This window comes from Elephas maximus, chromosome 15, assembly GCF_024166365.1.
Source record: "Elephas maximus indicus isolate mEleMax1 chromosome 15, mEleMax1 primary haplotype, whole genome shotgun sequence".
NCBI classification, from domain to species: domain Eukaryota; kingdom Metazoa; phylum Chordata; class Mammalia; order Proboscidea; family Elephantidae; genus Elephas; species Elephas maximus.
This window is the reverse complement of record NC_064833.1, coordinates 4,696,534-4,715,321: the sequence shown is the minus strand read 5'-3', so window position 1 is coordinate 4,715,321 and position 18,788 is coordinate 4,696,534. Positions and strand designations below refer to the sequence as shown.

Sequence of the window (18,788 nt, the reverse complement as noted above, 5' to 3'; positions counted from 1 at the left end):
AGCCCATTGTTGCAGCCACTGTGTCAATCCATGTCATTGAGGGTCTTCCTCTTTTTCTGCACCAAGCATGATGTCCTTCACCAGGGACGGATCCCTCCTGACAACATATCCAAAGTATGTGAGACAAAGTGTCAATGTCCTTGCTTCTAAGGAGCATTCTAGCTGTACTTCTTCCAAGACAGGCTTGTTTGTTCTTCTGGCAGTCCATGGTATACTCGATATTCTTCACCAACACCATAACTGAGAGGCATCAATTCTTCCTCAGTTGTCCTTATTCATTGCCCAGCTTTCACATGCACGTGAGATGACTGAAAACACCATGGCTTGGGTCAGGTGTACCTTAGTCCCCATAGTGACATCTTGGCTATTTAACACATTAAAGAGTTCTTTTAGATTTTTTTTTTTTTTTTTGCAGTAGATTTTCCCAATGTAGTGCGTTTTTTGATTTCTTGACTGCTGCATCCATGGGTGTTGACTACGGAAGTAAAATGAAATCCTGGACAACCTCAATCTTTTCTCTGTTTATTATGACGTTGCTTATTGGTCCAGGCGTGAGGATTTTTGTTTTCTTTATGTTGAGCTGCAATCCATACTGAAGGCGGTGGTCTTTGATCTTCATCAATAAGTGCTTCAAGTCCTCTTCACTTGCAGCAAGCAATGTTGCATCATCTGTATAACATGGGTTGTTAATGAGTCTTCCTCCAATCCTGATGCCCTGTTCTTCTTCATAGAGATCAGCTTCTCGGATTATTTGCTCAGCATCCAGATTGAATAAGTATGGTGAAAGGATACAACCCTGATACACACCTTTCCTGACTTTAAACTATGCAGTGTCCCCTTGTTCTGTTAGAAGGACTGCCTCTTGATCTATGTACAGGTTCCTCATGAGCATGATTAAGTGTTCTGGAATTCCACTTCTTCACACTGTTATCCATAATTTGTTATGATCCACACAGTCAAATGCATTTGCACAGTCAATAAAACACAGGTAAACACCCTTCTGGTATTCTCTGCTTTCAGCTCAGCCAGGATCCATCTGACATGTCCTTCATTCCATGTCCCCTTCTGAATCTGGCTTGAATTTCTGGCAGTCCTCTATCTGTGTACTGCTGCAACCACTTCTGAAGAATCTTCAGCAAAATTTTACTTGTGTGTGACATTAATGATATTGTTCGATAATTTCCGTATTTGGTTGGATCACCTTTCTTTGGAACAGGCATAAATATGATCCCTTCCAGTCGGTTGGCCAGGTAGCTGTCTTCCAAATTTCTTGGCATAGATGAGTGTGCACTTCCAGCGCTGCATCCGTTTGTTGAAACATCTCAGTTGGTATGTCATCAATTCCTGGAGCTTTGTTTTTCGCCAATGCCTTCAGTGCAGCTTGGACTTCTTCCTTCAGTACCATTGGTTCTTGATCATATGCCACCTCCTGAAATGACTGAACACTGACCAATTCTTTTTGGTACAGTGACTCTGTGTATTCCTTCCATCTTCTTTTGATGCATCCTGCATTTTCAGTATTTTGCCCACAGAAGCCTTCACCATGGCAACTTGAGGCTTGAATTTTTTTATCACTTCTTTCAGTGTGAGAAATGCCAAGTGTGCTCTTCCCTTTTGGTTTTCTAACTCCAGGTCTTTGCACATATCATTAACATTTCACTTTGTCTTCTCAAGCAGCCTTTTGAAATCTTCTGTTCAGCTCTTTTACTTCATCCTTTCTCCCATTTGCTTTAGCTGCTCTACATTCAAGGGCAAGTTTCAGAGTCTCTTGTGACATCCCCTTTTGGTCTTTTCTTTCTTTCCTATCTTTTTAATGACCTTTTGCTTTCTTCATATACGATGTCACTGATGTCATTCCACAGCTTGCCTGGTCTTCAGCCATTAGTGTTCAACGCATCAAATCCGTTCTTGAGATTGTCTCTAAATTTAGGTGGGACATACTCAGGGTCGTACTTTGGTTCTCATGGACTTTTTCTAGTATTCTTCAGCTTCAACTTGAACTTGCACATGAGCAATTGATGGTTTGTTCCACAGTTGGCCCCTAGCCTTCTGACTGATGTTACTGAGCTTTTCCATCGTTTCTTTCCACAGATGTAGTTGATTTGATTCCTGTGTATTCCATATGGCAAGGTCCATGTGTATAGTCACCATTTATGTTGTTGAAAAAAGGTATTTGTGATGAAGAAGTCGTTGGTCTTGCAAAATTCTATCATGAGTTCTCTGGCATCGTTTCTACCACCAAGGCCATATTTTCCAACTACAAATCCTTCTTTGTTTCCAACTTCCACATTCCAATCAACAATAATTATCAATGCATCCTGATGGCATGTTTGAACAATTTCAGACTGGGCACCTAGCGTGAGTTATTTATCTATGAATTATCTCATGTAATCCTCACAACAAGGAGCCCTGGTGGTGCAAAGGTTACGTGCTCTGTTGCTAACTAAAAGGTTGGTAGTTAGAACACGTCCAGAGCCTCCAAAGGAGAAAGACCTGGCGATCTGCTCCCATAGAGATTACAGCCTAAAGGACTCCATAGGGCAGTTCTACTCTGTTCTATGGGGTCACTATGAGTCCGAATTGATTGACAGCACCCAACAACAAGGACAGTCCTCATGACAATATTGTGAGGACTATGTCAGCGCCAATACTTCAGGCTGAAGAAATCTCCTTAGGGATATTAAGTAACTTCCTGAAAGCCACATAGCTAGGAAGGATGGGTGTGAGGATTCAGAGTTAATGTCTTAATCCTGAAAACACCATGCTGAGCGAAATCAGTTTAGTCGCAAAAGGAGAAATACTGTATGATCTCACTTATATGAAATAAGCAAGTACATAGAACTCAAAGGTTTTAGTGGTTACCAGGGGTGGGAGTGAGGGGAGAAGGGGAGTTTTTGTTCAAGGGAGAGTGAGTTTATGTTAATGATGGTGGAATGATTTGGAAAAAGATAGTGAGAATGGCTGCACAACCTGAAAAATGTAATCAATGTCACTGAGTTGATACGTAGAAATTGTTGTTGTATATTTTGTTATGTGTCCTATCAGCGTGCACGTGCACACACACACACACACAGCTCACTTGTCTGAGGGAGGGGTTCCTAGGTTGATAGGGTGACACGGACTGGGTCAGGACCTCACCTTCGAGACGCTCTAGGATATCCGACTGTGGGGATGGCATGTAGGCTAAGGAGGCAGCTATGTCAGCACCTTTCGAGGACAAGGAGCCTATGGGTCCCCCAGCTCACTTGTCTCCTGTGAGTTAGCCCGTGTGGTTTCAGGTGGGACAGGGACAGTGCTGGCGTGAAGCCCATACACGGTGAGGTGGTGGTGCTCAGCCCCAGGATGCCAGGCGTGTGTATGTGGAGTCCACCCCTGGAGAACAGGGGAGGGCTATGATTTGCATGTGGAGGTCAGCCCCGACCCAGCTGGCAGTGAGCCCCGACACTGCACCTGGCAGGCCGTCCTGGTCTAGGCTCCAGATACTTGTTGACATAACTGATTCCCCAAGGAGCTCCCTGAGGGAGGGCCAGGTCTATGGCCTCCAAATGCCTGGGCCCTCACAGGGACGTGCAATGTTGGCAGGCTGTAAACGTTGGCTGAATTCAGAATGAATTTTTCCAGGAGCAATGCAGAAGGAATAGTACCCATAGCCATCAGCTACCACTTCACTATCTGCACAAGGCCACACTTTATCAACAAGTGTACCCACACAAGGCCAGGTGGGTGAACATTTACTGAACACCTACTGTGCGCGTGGCACCGTGGGAGCGATGATCCCTCACACTGTTGCTTTCGTCAGCACACACAGTCCACCCCCGCCACACAGCCCGCAGAATGCAGCACCCCCCTAAGCTTCAGATCCACAGGAGGGTCAGACCAGGTGGTTCACCGGCACAGAAGGGGGCCGAGCTCATGGAAGCTGCACACCTCAGAGTAAACAGGTGAAGGATGTGAGGTACAGCCAGCTCCCCCTGATGGATCATCCTTTCCTTCCTCAACTTGAAGTCCCCTAGGAGGAAAAGGCTTACGCACACAAAACAAAGCCAACCAAACAGCAAAGGACACGAGGTCAAATGTAATGGCGATCACTCTATGCTCCTTCTCCACCCACAACAGCTCAGAGCAGTGCTGTTGCTCTAGTTTTCTGTGTCACCTTTTAGAGAAGTGAGGTTTCAGAAGTCAGGTAAGCCACAGCCCTATGGGGCCCCCACTCCTAACAGCACCCCCTATTTCAACTCAGCTCAACACCCCTAAAGGCCTTACAAGAGCTGAGGCACAGGAGGATGCGGGGGGAAGAGACCGACTGGGCTGTGGAGCAGTTTTAGGGCCTCAGCTCTCGCCTCATTTCCAAAGGCAGGAAGCACTGCCCATACAGACCCACCTTGCCACAGGGAGCGGGTGCGAGGGAGGGGCTATATGGCATTATCCCGCCCGCATCGTCTTCCTTAAGGAGTCTGACCACGTCTCCCCTGTGCTCAAAATCTGCACTTCCCAGCACAGTATACGAGCTCTCCCGGGATGTATTTCTCCTGCTTTCCTCTCCCTTCCCAGATTCTGCGCCCTCTCGTGTGTGTGTGTGTGTGTGTGTGTGTGTGTGTGTGTGGTATGTGGGGGTGGGTGTGTGGTGTGGGTGTGTGTGTGATGTGTGTAGGTGTGTGTGGTGTGTGTGTGTGGGTGGGTGTGTGGGGGGGTGTGTGTGGGTCTGTGTGTGGGTCTGTGTGTGGGTCTGTGTGGGTCTGTGTGTGGGTGTGCGTGGGTCTGTGTGTGGGTGTGTGTGGGTCTGTGTGTGTGAAGTAGATCACCAGGCCTATCATCTAAGGTGCCTCTGGGTGGACTCAAACCTCCACCCTTTCAACTGGCATCAAGCCTGTTACCCACCTGCCCCACCCAGGGACTCCAAAATACTGGTGCTTGTTACAATACACTGCACCACTTCCTGCTTTGGGGCCTTCACTCCTGCTTCCGCTTTGCCTGGAACACACCTTAGCTTTATCCTTCTGGTGAGCACCGACCCATCTTCCACAGCTTAAACCAAAAACTAAACCCTGTGCCGGCGAGGTGATTCCAGCTCACGGCAACCCTACACGGACAGAGCAGAACTGCCCCATAGGGTCTCCAAGGAGTGGCCGGTGGATTCAAACTACTGACCTTTCAGTTAGCAGCCGAGCTCTTAAGCACTGTGCCACATATCCTCTTACCTGGATATCCTCTCTGTCCCCCTTCCCCCCCTTTAAGCCAATCCTTCCTTCCTCCCTGGCAGTTACCACTGACCTGGTAGCGCACCTAGGCTGTACCTGCCACGTTGTGTAGTATTTGCTCTGAGCTGTCCCCCGCCCCACTGGACTGTGAGTGCCTTGATTCCCAGCAAAGTATTAATTAACACTGATTACGCATGCCAGGTTGGGGCTAGGGATAAAGAGACCAGAGAAGATAAGATCTGTCCTACTTTTAAGAAGCCCAGTCCATTGGGCAAGGGTTATATCTTATTTATTATTATTAGTCATTAGTTATTATTAATTAAATTTAATGAATCAATATTTGTGCAGAGCCTTTTTGTTACAAGTGTTTTCTCAGTTAATCTTCTGTGTATCTTGGGAACCAGGAATGTTTGCCTCCAAATCTGTGAAAACCACAGTCAGATCCGAGAGAAATTCAGAAAGTTAATAAAACACTTTCCCTCTCATTTTCTACTAGGCCCCTGGCAGTGAAATACTATGTACCACTGTTCAAGAGCCATTTGAAATCATTGAGCAGCTCCTGAAATCCTGTGATATTTATTTTAGTGGGATTTACCATAACCTGGTTTGGTATTTTGGCAGTTCTACTACGTCCTATAGGGTCGCTATGAGTTGGAATCGACTCGACGGCAGTGGGTGGGTGGGTGGTTTGGTATTTTATAAAAAGCCAGCTCTTCCCTTAGGGATGTGCAAACCCATGGGGACTGTCAGGTTCTCCTCTGGGCCTCAGATGCATCAGCCCTGCCTCTCAAAGGAGAAGCAAGCTCCGCTCTGAGGGTCCCAGGTGCAATAAAAGGTCTGTCAAGCCAAAGCTAGAAAGCCTTCATGTAAGAGATGCTGACACAGACAGGTTGGGTGCTGGGTGGGTGCTCTGGGTGGGTGTGCTGGCTCCAAAGGTCCTAGGTGGGTGCTCTGGGCATCGCGTGCTGGCTCTGAGGCTGGGTGCTCGGTGGGTGCTCTGGGCAGGGCTTGTTGGCTCCCGGCGGAGTCCCAGGTAGGTGAGCTGGATGGGGCATGCTGGCTCCAAAGATCCTGGGTGGGTGCTCTGGGCAGGGTGTGCAGGTTCCCAGGCCGTGTCCTAGGTGGGTGCTGGGTGGGGCACGCTGGATGCGAAGGTCCTGGGCGGGTACTCTGGGCAGGGTGTGCCAGCTCCCAGGCTGCGTCCTGGGCAGGTGCTGGGTGGGGCAATGCTGGCTCCGAGGGTCCCAGGTGGCTGAGCTGGGCAGGGCATGCTTCCACTTGGGCACCCTGGGAAGCGGGCTCCGGGCCCACATGCCAGCCCCGGAGTGAATCACTCCAGGTGCAGCGACTTAGCCCAGCCCCACTTCAGCTCAAATGAATTAGCAAATTGTCATAAATAGAAATTACACTAATGGAAAGACTGCTTTAAATGATTAATGAGCCTCTTTACCGTGACTTTGTTTTCTGATTTGCGTCGTGAACTTTCAGAATGCTAATCCTATATAGATGCTCACCTCCCTACGTGCCCCGCGGCCGGCTCCCTGGCTGAGCTCCTCCGGCCAGAGGCTGCCAGGTAGGGGAAACCGTCGGCCACCACAGAGCAGCCAAGTAAGCGGTCCACACTTGGTTCACTGCTGCTAGTTGGGCTGGGTTGAGAATATTCTAGAATTCCAGGTGGAGAGTAGGCGAGACGGGGCCGGCAGGGGGATGCTGCGATCTCTTCAAGCATCATCTGAAGAACAAACAGCTTGAGGGCCACGGCAGGGACCAGACGCCCTCTGTTTTTCCTAGCAAGGGCTCAGAGCACAGACGGCAGCGAGGTGCACACCCGTGGACAGTTGGGTGACTGTGCACAAGTTAGCCAATCTCTCCGGGCCTAGCTTTCTCATCTGTGGAACGCAGATAACAACTCCTTCATGAGTTCTTGTGAAATTCAGCGAGTAAACTTGTGTGAACTGCTCAGAACGCTGCCTGGGATGTAGGAAGTGCCATATGAGTGCCCACTGTTGCTTAGGCTGTAACTGTGCCATTCTGTCATATAAGATGCAGGCTCACGGTGGCTGTCACACCAAATACACATAGAACGCACACGCACCCAGTCACACACACGCACGCATACGCATACACACGTGCCAATTCCTGGACGTATTCAGGCACGTATAGACACTGGACACAATCACTCAGACCCAAACTCCTTTGCACACACAGATACACGCACGTCCACACACGTCCACATGCACATGCGCACACAGACGGAAACAGTGCTTTGGACGTGGGAAAAGGCCCACTCCGCTCCCATGAACCAAATCTGAACACTGGGCCAAACTCTGACTCCTTTCAAAGTGACTTTAAGGTGTGCCAGCCACCTTATTTGGATTTGGGGGACATAGCAATCACATCTTTCCCTCCTACCTGACTCCCTGAGCCCACAGAAGGGCAAAGAGCCCGGTAACTTGGTCAGCCTCAGCGATCAGGCACAACGCTTCTCTCTGGCAGGTGAAGGTTCTCCGCTCTGACGCAGATGAAAGGCCTCAGGACCTGGTTACTGCACAACAAGCTACAGAAGCCAAATTCCCTAAAGGCAGGTAGAAAACACAGCCCTACACTGCCCCTAAGATGCTCAAGCTGGCAGCTGTACTGACGACAGGAGCTGTTTGTATTAGAATTCATTTAGGTAAAACTATTTCTCCAAACGTAACTATTAGAAAAACATGCATGGTGCACTGGGCTTCCAAGGGTCTCATTCAAAGACATCCCATTTTTTTCAAAAGATGAGAAGAAAGAACTCCATTCAGAAGCATCTTGAGAACAGGAGCCAATTAGAGAGGGTAACGGATGACCTTAAGCAATCCAGTTCCAACCGTCCAATCTTGGCCTTCGTCTTCTAAGCGAGGTGGGGCCAGCTGAAGGCAAAGTCTCCTGGCTGGAAAGAAAACCACCTTGGGAAGAGAACAGAGCACAGGTCTGCACTGCCTCTTGGTTGTACTCGTTGTGACCATGCAGATTAAGGGTCATGCTTGTGAAGGCCCAGATAAACAGTGATGACACCTGTGGCCACGGCTGAGCTTCTTCAGTTTACGTAGGGTGGCTAGTGTCCGAGAGGCCAAGGACGACATGACTCAGCACCACACAAAGCCTGAGGCATGAGCTCCCGGGGGATCATCACCCTCCACCCCAGGGAGAACAGTGGCCCTCAGCAAGCCCACTCCTTCTGTTTCCCAGCTTACACACCAACATCGATTTGGCCTCTGCATCCTGTGAAAAATATTCCATCCCCACTCTCGGATGTAAGGTCTTTGGAACCTAGGGCCCAGTTCGTTTTTGGATTCCTCGCTCCATCTTGATGCCCTCAAAGCAGCTGGAATGGTTACCAATGCTTCGCCATCAAAAGGGTGAGACTGCTTCTTACCAGACTATCTCGTGGAGAAACTGCCCAGATGGTCCAACCACCTGCCCTTGTGGATTCAGCTGATCCAAGCACCAAGCCTCTATCTTTAAATCTAGACGGGGTTAGATTCTGATATGCTGGTGTTATGGATTGAATTGAGTCCCCTCAAAAAATGTGCGTTTCAAATCCTAACCCCTATACCTATCGATGTAATCCCATTTGGGAATAGGGTTTTCTTTGTTATGTTAGTGAGGCCACATCAGTGTAAGTTGTGCTTTAAGCCAATCGCTTCTGAGACATACAAGGAGCAGATCAGCCACAGAGCAGCAAGCAGAGATGGGGAAGATTGATGCCACACCACATGGAGATCTCCAAGGAACCGAGGAACAGAAGCGGAGAAGGGACAAGGACCTTCCTCCAGAGGCGACAGAGAAAGAAAGCCTTCCCCTAGAGCCAGCACCGTGAATTCAGACTTCTAGCCTCCTAGGCTGTGAGACAGTGAAGCTCTGGTCTTCAGGGCCACCGACTTGTGGTATCTGTTACAGCAGCACTGGACAACTAAGACAGCCCCAAGCATCACACCAACCCCCGAAACGCTCTCTGGAGGGAGATTTGCAACAAAAACAAGGACAACTAGAAGGTGAGATGAGACAATCTTGCTGGAAGCTTCTCCCTGATGTGTTTCAACCACAGTGCCCGTGTGCCTCGGCCTCCGGAAAAGGGGTCAGTCTCTGTGAAGACTGAATTCGCTAGCTGCCAACTCCTTTCCTATGTCCCTCACAGCACTTAGCACAGTGAGACTAAGCTGGTGGCCACTCTGCTGTGTCACTGAAACAGAAGCTGCACTCAGCTAACTCCCTCTGCCGCCTCCCCGCACGAGGTCCCCGTGTTTCCTGAGAGGTGCGGCCCTCGGGACCTCTCCAGGCAGCTCAACCAGTTCTGCACTGCTGCCTTGAGGACGTCCCTGCGTGGGGACCCCGGCCAGTCTGTGCCAGTCAAGGACGCAGGGCGTGGTTTAAAATAAATGTCTTACTGGCAGCCTTGCTGGCCCTGCTCCTTCACAAAGCTGGTGTGAGCCTCAGGAGGGGCCTGACACTGTGGGGGAGTGCTCACCAGGGCCTGGGCTTGCAAAGCAGACACGGCAAGTCAGAAAGGCCTGTGAGGGGAGGGGGCACCTCCCAGGCGCCAGGCTGGTCACTGAGCTTAGCCCTCATCCCTATGGGAAAAAAAAGGGAAAGGAAAAAACAAAATGCCGTCATGCTGCTCTAGAAACACAGGCTGGTGGGGCCACACTGCCCCCGCAGGCTCCCCACTGCCCTCCTCAGCACGGCACAGGGGCCCTACATCCACATCCACTGGCCCGTTCCTAGCACGGTGCCTGGGCTGTGGGAGGTGGGCAGCACGTGTGCATGGACACATGTCTATGCTCACGCGTGTGCTCGGGTGCACTGTCTGCAGCCCTGTCTCTACCCCCACACCACGAAGCTCCTGTAGGCAGGGCTGGGTCTCACTACATTTGAACCCCACCTCTTAGCACAATGGCCTGCTTTCCTGCCCAGTCTGCAGCTAGCACCACTGCTTCCCAGGCTGGAATGTGCTCAGCCCGCACATGGGCCGACTTGTACCTTAGGCCTTCAGTGCGCTCTGTAGGCGCCAGCTCTGCGTCTGTCCCCCCTTACACTGGGGGTATCTCAAGGACCCAGCTCAGAGAGCAAAACAATGGACACACTGTTAACTGGATGGAGACTGGGGCTCAGCTCCTGGAGTCCTCTGGGCATTGTGAAGACAGGGATGCAGAGAACTATTTCAGGATATACCATGTCCTGTAAAACCCATATCCGGCCTCATGTGCCACACAGGGATAACTGCTGTGACTACGGAGGGGTGTCAAATTAGCATCAATTTTTTAATGAAGTCTAAATATTTAGAAAATATTATTAAAATGCTTGAGGAAATTATTAGCCAATTCAATCTTCGGTCTTTCCATCTGCTGAATTCAGGTTTACAATAGCAAAAGTCTGCTATCCATGCCATGACAGATGCCATTACCAGATGCCAGAGAGAGGGAGAGAATGAATGAATGGCCTAATGGTAGTTCCCTTTATTTGAACTCACTTTCCAGCCTCCTTTAGTGGAAACGACAGAATATTCAGGTTCGCCTATAGGAAAGTCCGTCAAATAATCCCAGCGAGTAAATTTGTGGGACAAGTGTATCTGGCACATGGCAGGCATTCGATAAATGTTTGTTGCATGAATTATGAAGTGAATACAGAAGTTAGCCTCCCCAAAGAGTCAGGCTGAAAGGAGAGAAACCCAAAGACATTTGAAGCACGATTTTTGATGATAGTTTTCAAAGAATGTGAGAGTTTCATTGGTCAATATAATCCCACTGGAATCCCTGGGTGGCACAAATTGTTAAGCACTCGAATTCCTAACTGAAAGGTTGGCGGTTTGAACGTACCCCGAGGCACCAGAGACAGGCCTGGCGATCTGTTTCTGAAAGGTCCCAGCCTTGGAAACCCTACGGAGCAGCTCTACTCTGCACACGTGGGGTTGGCACGAGTTGGAGGAGGCTTGACAGCAACCGGTTTGGGTTTTCTGGTTATAATCCCACTAGAAGGCGGCATCAAGACCACAGGCTTGAAGACAGGTTAATGTGGGTTCACATAGTAGCTCCACCACTTTATACCCTGTGCACTTGGGTCTCAGTGTTCCCGTCTGCAGTCAGGGATAACGAAACCACTCACAGAGCTGTTGAGGGGGTGAGACATGGGACCCAGCCCAGCCCAGGGGCAGCCGCTGGAAAATGGGAGCTGCTCTGTTAGCAGGAGAGTGACTATGTGCCCTGGCTCCAGATGGGGCCCATACAGTGGTGGGTCTCCCCTCTGTGGAAATGTGGGGAGCTAGGGGTTGCAAACCCCCACTCACTGGCTTCCTGGTCTTATCTCTATTGCAGAATGAGACCACTTGAGAGAAGGAGTCACTTCCTCCTGGCCCCTCAACCACACCGCCTGCTCCTCCCTGGGCACCTGTTGATGTTGAGTGAAGGCAATCAGACCCAGCAGGGCCTGCTCATTCTGCATTCTATGACCCTGGGTGACAGCTGTCTCCAGCCACACAGGAGGCTTCCCCATCAGGAGGTCACTGCACCTCTCCAGTACTCTTCCTGTTGCAAAGTCCCAGGTGACGTACTCCCAGGCTCCAGGGTCATGGCGGTACAGACCAAGGGGTGAGCACTCACGGCCCTTCTTCCCTCCAACCTGCAGCACATGAAAGGAGTCGTAAAGACTCCATAAACCCTTCGCTGCTGAGTTGATTCTGAGTCATAGTGACCCTACAGGACAGACCAGAACTGCCCCATAGGGTTTCCAAGGTTGTAATCTCTGTGGCGGGGGCCCTGGTGGCACAGTGCTTAAGCCCTTGACTGTTAACTGAAAGGTCAACCGTTCAAACCCACCAGCCGCCCCATGGGAGAAAGATGTAGCAGTCCATTTCTGTAAAGATTACAGCCTTGGAAACTCTATGGGGCAGCTCTACTCTGTCCTATAGGGCCGCTATGAGTCGGAATTGGCTCCACAGCAATGGGTTTGGTGTTTGGTTTTTTTTGGCTAATTTCACAGAAGTAGACTGCCACATCTTCCTCCTGCACGGCTGCTGGCGGGTTGAACCACCAACCTTTCAGTTAGCAGCTGAATGCTTAACCACTGCACCACCAGGGCTCCTTGCTGTAAAGATTACAGCCTAGAAAACCCTATGGGAAAGTTCTACTCAGTCACACGGGCTGCTATGAGTTGAAATTCTACTCAGCGGCATCCAACAACAGAGCACAGGAGCTGTCTGCCTAAGTCTCTCCACACAGGGCCGCCGCTCCTTGAGGGCAGGGGCTGGAGGTGTGCCTGGTTGGCAGATACACCTGGTTCGGTCCCTGGCTCCCCTTCTCACTGGCTAGACTCTCCTGGAGATCCAGTTCCCTCAACAGGCCCAACAGTACGATCAAGGTGATGTGGAAGAATTTAATGAGAGGGGAGGCAGGTACGGCAGGCAGTGCTCATCCTGACTTCCTCCTGGCTGCCTCATTCTGCTGCTTCAGTCAGCCTGAATCCACTCAGTGCTGGCTTTGTGCTGAGGTCTGTGGAATACAAGGGAGGACAACTGGTATACCCATTTTTTACTTCTTTATGTACAAACGGCAAATACCTTTAACCCCACAGTGGCAAGCTGCTTCCGTTCCCTCTCCAGAGTCCCCAAGCACTGTATTTTCAGTGTTTGGTTCAGAAAAACTTCTATCTACATGTAAAGTGCTTACTTCATCAGACTCAGCTTGGAAAGGTGGGTCTACCAAGCCCAAATTCTCTTGAGCTTGAAAGAAGGAACTTTCCTGAGGTCCGAAATCTGCTCAGAGTTCAGGGGAGCTCTCTGCAATGACCTGAGATCGTTCCGTGGCTTTGGTCACGTCCTGAGACGCAGAACGACACAGGAGTAAGCCAGCTGGCGGACGTTCACGCTTTCTCTGAGCAAGCCAGGCTCTCTCACCTGGCTGTCTCTGGGGCATTTCCCACCCCTGTCCCATCGATAGCTTTGCTGGGGTTGTTAGTTGCCGTGGAGTTGCTTTCTTCTCGTGGTGACACATGTGTGCAGAGTAGAACTGCTCCGTAGGGTTTTCAAGGCTGTGATGTTTCGGAATCAGATTGCCAGGCCTCCTTCCCGAAGCGCCACTGGGTGGGTCTACACTGCCAACCTTTCAGCTAGTTTCTACTCACCATTAAAAGGCCCGCTCAAATGTCACCCCCTCTGTGAAGCCTCCTGTGGTTGCCCCACACACATGGCATCTTCCTATGGGCACTCCTAGCACTCAGCACAATCCTGGTCATGTGCCCACTGCAGTGTACCCAGCCCCCAGGTGATAATCCCAGGCCCCCTAGCCTGCGAACCTGCAGGGACACCTGGCCTTTTCTCTTTCAGTCTCCTAAGTGCCTGGCAAAGTGCCCAGCCCAAAGGAGGCACTCTGTGAGTAGTGCTGAACAAGCGACAAATCGAAAGGCCCTGGGTTCTCTCCAGGGCACTCACTCATTCACTCACACACTCATTCATTCGCCAGGTGCCCACTACGAGCCAGGCCTGTTCTGATGTCGAGAGCAGGGTCAGTTATTTAGGAAATGTTCCTTGCAGCACCGTCCCTCTGAAAACTCTCCCAGCATCTTCCAGTTGGTGTCTTCATGCCTCACTAAGCTGTACACTCGGATTTTAGATGCCCAGACAATTGCATCCATGTTCTCGGCTGTCAGCATGTGAGACTCCCGAACCCGAAATTGATAGGTGGCCATTAGAAGCTGTCACTAATACGAATATCAACACTGGCCAGAAGGATATGCTCCCAAGACAAGAGCAACCACAGCCCCCAGGAGACCCTTCCTTGCCATGAATCCGTACTTCTGAATTAAGTGCGGCCTGTGAGCATCACCAAGGTAAGAGAAAGTCGCCCACCCGGCCCATGCCTCCCGCCACGCACTTCTGAGCATTCTGTGGTTAAAATGCGACAGCCAAGCCCTCCCCAGGCACCGGCAGAGCCCACCACAAGGATATGATCTTCCAGCGGATGCCCAGCTTGCTGTTGATCTCCAGGCCTCGGGCCTCCTGCCTCTCTTCCTCCAGCTGTTGGGGGTTTGCAAATTGCCCCTTCTCCCCGGGGGATTCTGGGAGACTCTCGAAGTTGAACTTGTCCACTTGAATGGCCATGCTAAGAGAAGGGGAAAGAACAGAGAACTCATCACGGGGTGTTTTCTTCTGCTGGCTGTTGGCGAGCAGCGCGTGGCCGCCTGAGACAGGTAATGAGTCATTATCATTATTCATTCACAACAGATTCATCCCAAGGAAATGAAATAACAGACTTCGAGGGCGGCACCGACTCAGAGCTGCTTTAACGCACAGTTTGGAAATGAAGACACGGTCAGAGACTCAAGCCTACAAGAAGACCCTGTCTCCCCAGGAGGAAGTTTCAACTCTGCAGTGGGGAAAGGTGGGTAGGGTCCAGGGTGCCGTGTGCTTCAGATAAGGAGAACCAGAGAATGCAGGCGACTATTTAACACAGGGACCAAAGCTCCACCGTTGTCATATAAGCCCTCCTGCCATTTCCCCACTGCACCCTGTCTCCCCACGTCCAGCTCCTGTGTGGAGGGCACCCTGCCTGCCCACTGTCCCTCCGATTTCTGCTCAAGCATCATGTCCTCCATAGCCTCCCCTCATCGCCAGCCCTCTTGACCTTTCCAGTGTTTCTAGAACACACCAGGCTCCTCCTGTCTCAGCCTTTGTGCTCACTGCTCCTTGTGCCTGGAGTTGTCTTCTCCTGACTCCTGGCACCAAACCAAACCTACTGCCATCGAGTCGATTCCAACTTATAACGACCCCATAGGGTTTCCAAGGCTATAAATCTCTAAGGAAGCAGACTGCCACATCTTTCTCCCATAGAGCCACTGGTGGTTTCGAACCACCAACCTTTTGATTATTGGCCAATCACTTTAACCACCGCGCCATCAGGGCTCCTTTAGACTCCTGGCACAGCTGGCTCCTTGCGACTCTTTAGGCTTGAGCTTAAGCAAGGTCCTTCCAGGCCACCTCATCACAGCAGCACTCCCTCCCTCTCGCCTCCGTGCCCTTCCTCCCTGCTGCAGCATTCCATTGATTTCTGTCATGGCATTTATCACAAATTGCAAGTATTCTATTTATTTTTGGATTTGTTAATCGCCTACCAACCCCGCTGGAATTCAGCTCTCCAAGGCCAGAGAGTGTCTGGGTCTCTCTACCACTGTTTCCCAGGCCTGGAATAATGCTTGGCACGCTTCAGTCCATCACTGAAATACTAGTTGAATAAATGAATGGGTGAATTAAGAGCCTGCCCTGATACCCCAGGCAATGCTTACCTCTTCCTCCTCACTGCTCCCCAGCCCTTGTACCTATATCCACATCCGCTAGCCTGTTCCTAGCATGGCGCCTGGGCTGTGGGAGGCACAAAGCACATGTGCATGGATGCATCTCTGCGCTCACCCGTGTGCTCGGGTACACTGTCTGCAGCCCTGTCTCCACCCTACACTACGAAGCTCCTGTAGGCAGGGCTGGGTCTCACTACATCGGAACTCCACCTCTTAGCACCAAGGCAGGCATACAGTAGGTACTGAATAAAGCCATGTTAAAAAAAAAAACCCAAAAAAGGGAGAGGAGGAAAGCTTTTGTTTTTGTTTTTTTCTCATGTTAGGCCCCCTAAGTTCTGGCACCCACATAAGCCTCCAACTGAAAGATGGCTGAGAGTCAGTCAATGGGTAAAAGTAGAGTTTCTGTATGATCGTGGCATAGACTGTGCTAAGGCCAACATTTTCCAGCATGCTTTAGTTGGTCTTTGGGGCTATGCCCTTAGACAAACAGGAGATAAGAGGGATTGGTGTTCACGGTGTAGAAATAGAAGATGAAACCCAAAGAAGAGGTCAAGGTAGCCATGAGCTACTGCAGGGTCCACCAGCTGGTAGCGTGGGCTCAGGGTCAAGCTACTCCAGAGTGATGAAGACTCCCGTGTAAGCAGAGAGGGCAGCGCCCTTTGTAGCAAGAAGTGCTCTTAGAAAATTGTATTTACTGTTCTCTTCTGATTATAAAGGCAGACAGGCTTATTGTAAAAAGTGGGAAAACAGAGAGAAGCATAAAAAAGAAAACAAAAAGCACTCTGAATCTTATACCCTAATGCTAATATTTTCATTCCATAGTCTCTTTTCTAAGTATGTATATTTCAATCTAGTTTAAATCATTATATATATACATATATACACACAGACATAAATATATACATACACACAATATGAGTCTTACTTTTGTCTTAACATAGTATGAACATTTTCACATGATTAAAAATTAGCCTCCAAAATATTCTATCTTATGCACATATCATAATTCACCTAACAACCCCCCTGTTTTTTGGACTCTCAGATCTTTTCCAGTTTTAAAAATGATTATTGTAAAAAGATCATGACAAATGTCTCTGTGCTAAAATTTCCGTCTGCGTTTATGGCTGTTGGTCAGGATGTGTTTCTAGAAACGGAATTACTGACTTCAGAGTATGAAAACGTGCTGCGCTCTGACGCGTGAAACCAGCCTTCTCGGAAAGGCTCCCCCATCAGTGCAGGGGGTGCCCTCTCTCTGCATCTTGCCAACACTGCCGATCATCAGTTTTTAATCTTTGCTACTCACAGGCAAAATGCTGTCTCGCTGGCATTTTAATTTGCAGTTTTGAATACCCTGGAGCTTGGGTGTTTTTTTGGGAACTTTGAGCTCTGGTGGCACAGTAGTTAAGAGCTTGTCAATGCTAAACAAGAAGCTGGCAGTTCAAATCCACCAATCACTCATTGGAAACTCTATGGGGCAGTTCCACTCTGTCCCATAGGGTCGCTATGAGTTGGAATTGACTTGACGGCAGTAGTTTGGTTTTTTGCTTTTTTATTATCCATTTGTCTATCTTCCCGTCTGAGCTGCCTACAGCATGTAGCATGGGTGCCTCTAAGACTCCATCCGGCAAAAGCTCTTCTCATTCCTCCACCCCAAAGTCAGTTGGAAGCACACTAGCGCAGTCTCCAAACAAAAGGGCAGAACGTTTTCTATGTTTTACTAAAAAGGCCAATTTCCATTCATTGCCTGATAACCCAAGAGGAACTAATAACCTTCACCTTTCATAGGGGTTGCAGATACTCCAGTGTACCAGGCTCTCCTCCTGGTGACCAGAGGGCGGGCGATCAGCCCCAGCCGGCAGCCGTTGGCAAAAACACACACCAGGTAGTGGGCCATCGGGGTTGTCTGTGTGATTCTGGGGGAGAGGGTCGCTTCCCAGCAATTTCTAATTTGGTAAGCATCATACTACATTGTTCTTCCCCTGCCCACCCCTTAACACACCTGTACCCAGGCATGCTCACAAGGCTGAAAAGGGAAAGAGATAGAAGGTAACAAGTATTTATTTTGTATACCAAAAACAAAACAGACAGACAAAAAAAACCTATTTGCCATCAAGTCAATTCTGACACATGGCTACCCTGTAAGTTACAGAGCAGAACGACTCCATAGGGTTTTCTGGGCTGTAATCTTTACGGAAGCCTATTACCAGGCCTTTCTTCCACAGCGCCACTGGGTGGGTTGGAACCGCCAACCTTTAGGTAAGTAGTTGAGAACCAACCATTTGTGCCACCCAGGAACCTAGGTATTTTGTATATATTCATCTTATTTAACATGACAACAAGCCTCAGGTGCCGGGGAGGAGGCCCACATGTCCATCTGTATCACATGAGGGGAAACCCAGGTGTTGAAATGGGCAAGAGAAAGTCACTGAGGGAGGGCCATGAGAGACACCCCAGTCACCCAAAGACGGGGAGAACTGACACCAGCTGGGCAGGGCCTCCTTAGCCCGGACAACCCCAGCCGGCGTGACTCAGGTGACAACCTCGTGCTCCCCACATCTCTGTGAAATGCAGCTGGTACGAATCTACGCCTAGGGGGGCGGCTGAGAAGGGGACAACGTTCCTATCCCAGTCCCAACAAAGGGCAGCTAGGCAGAGAAGATGACCCCTGGTGGCATAGTGGTTAAGAGCTCAGCTGCTAACCAAAAGGTCCGCAGTTCGAATCCACCAGCCGCTCCTTGAAAACCCTAAGGGGCAGTTCTACTTGGTCCTATAGGGTCGCTATGAGTCAGAATCGACTCAATGGCAACAGGTTTCGTTTTTTTTTTTTGGTCTAGGCAGAGAATAAGGTTTTCGCCGGCAATTTTTTTTTTTTTTTTTTGAAGTAGATTGCCAGGTCTTCTTCCTAGTTTGTCTTAGCCTGGAAGCTACGCTGAAGGCTGTCCACTATGGGTGACCCTGCTGGTGTTTGAAATATTGGTGGCATAACTCCCAGTATCACAGCAACACACAAGCCACCACAATATGACACACTGACAAGAACAACAGGCAGAGAATACCAAAAAGCTATCTACCTGTGTCTTATTGACTACGCAAAGGCATATGACTGTCTGGATCATAACAAATTACGGATAATGTTGTGAAGAACGGGAATTCCAGAACGCTCAACTGTGCTCATATAGAACCTGTACATGTGGAATTGTTCAAACGGAACAAGGGGATACTACGTGGCTTAAAGTCAGGAAAGGTGGGCATCAGGGTTGCTTCCTTTCACCGTAC

At 49.7% G+C, this 18,788-nt stretch overlaps 1 protein-coding gene across 4 annotated transcripts in view; it reads right to left on the bottom strand.

The window, feature by feature from the left end:
• The window catches only part of TRAPPC9 (trafficking protein particle complex subunit 9), a 652,210-nt gene that overhangs the window by 125,805 nt on the left and 507,617 nt on the right, over positions 1-18,788 (bottom strand). For all 4 annotated transcript variants that reach the window (XM_049853997.1, XM_049853999.1, XM_049853998.1 and 1 more), the window contains one exon: positions 14,171-14,323. In XM_049853997.1, the coding sequence (XP_049709954.1) occupies positions 14,171-14,323 (153 nt within the window). The remainder of the gene's footprint in view (positions 1-14,170; positions 14,324-18,788) is intronic.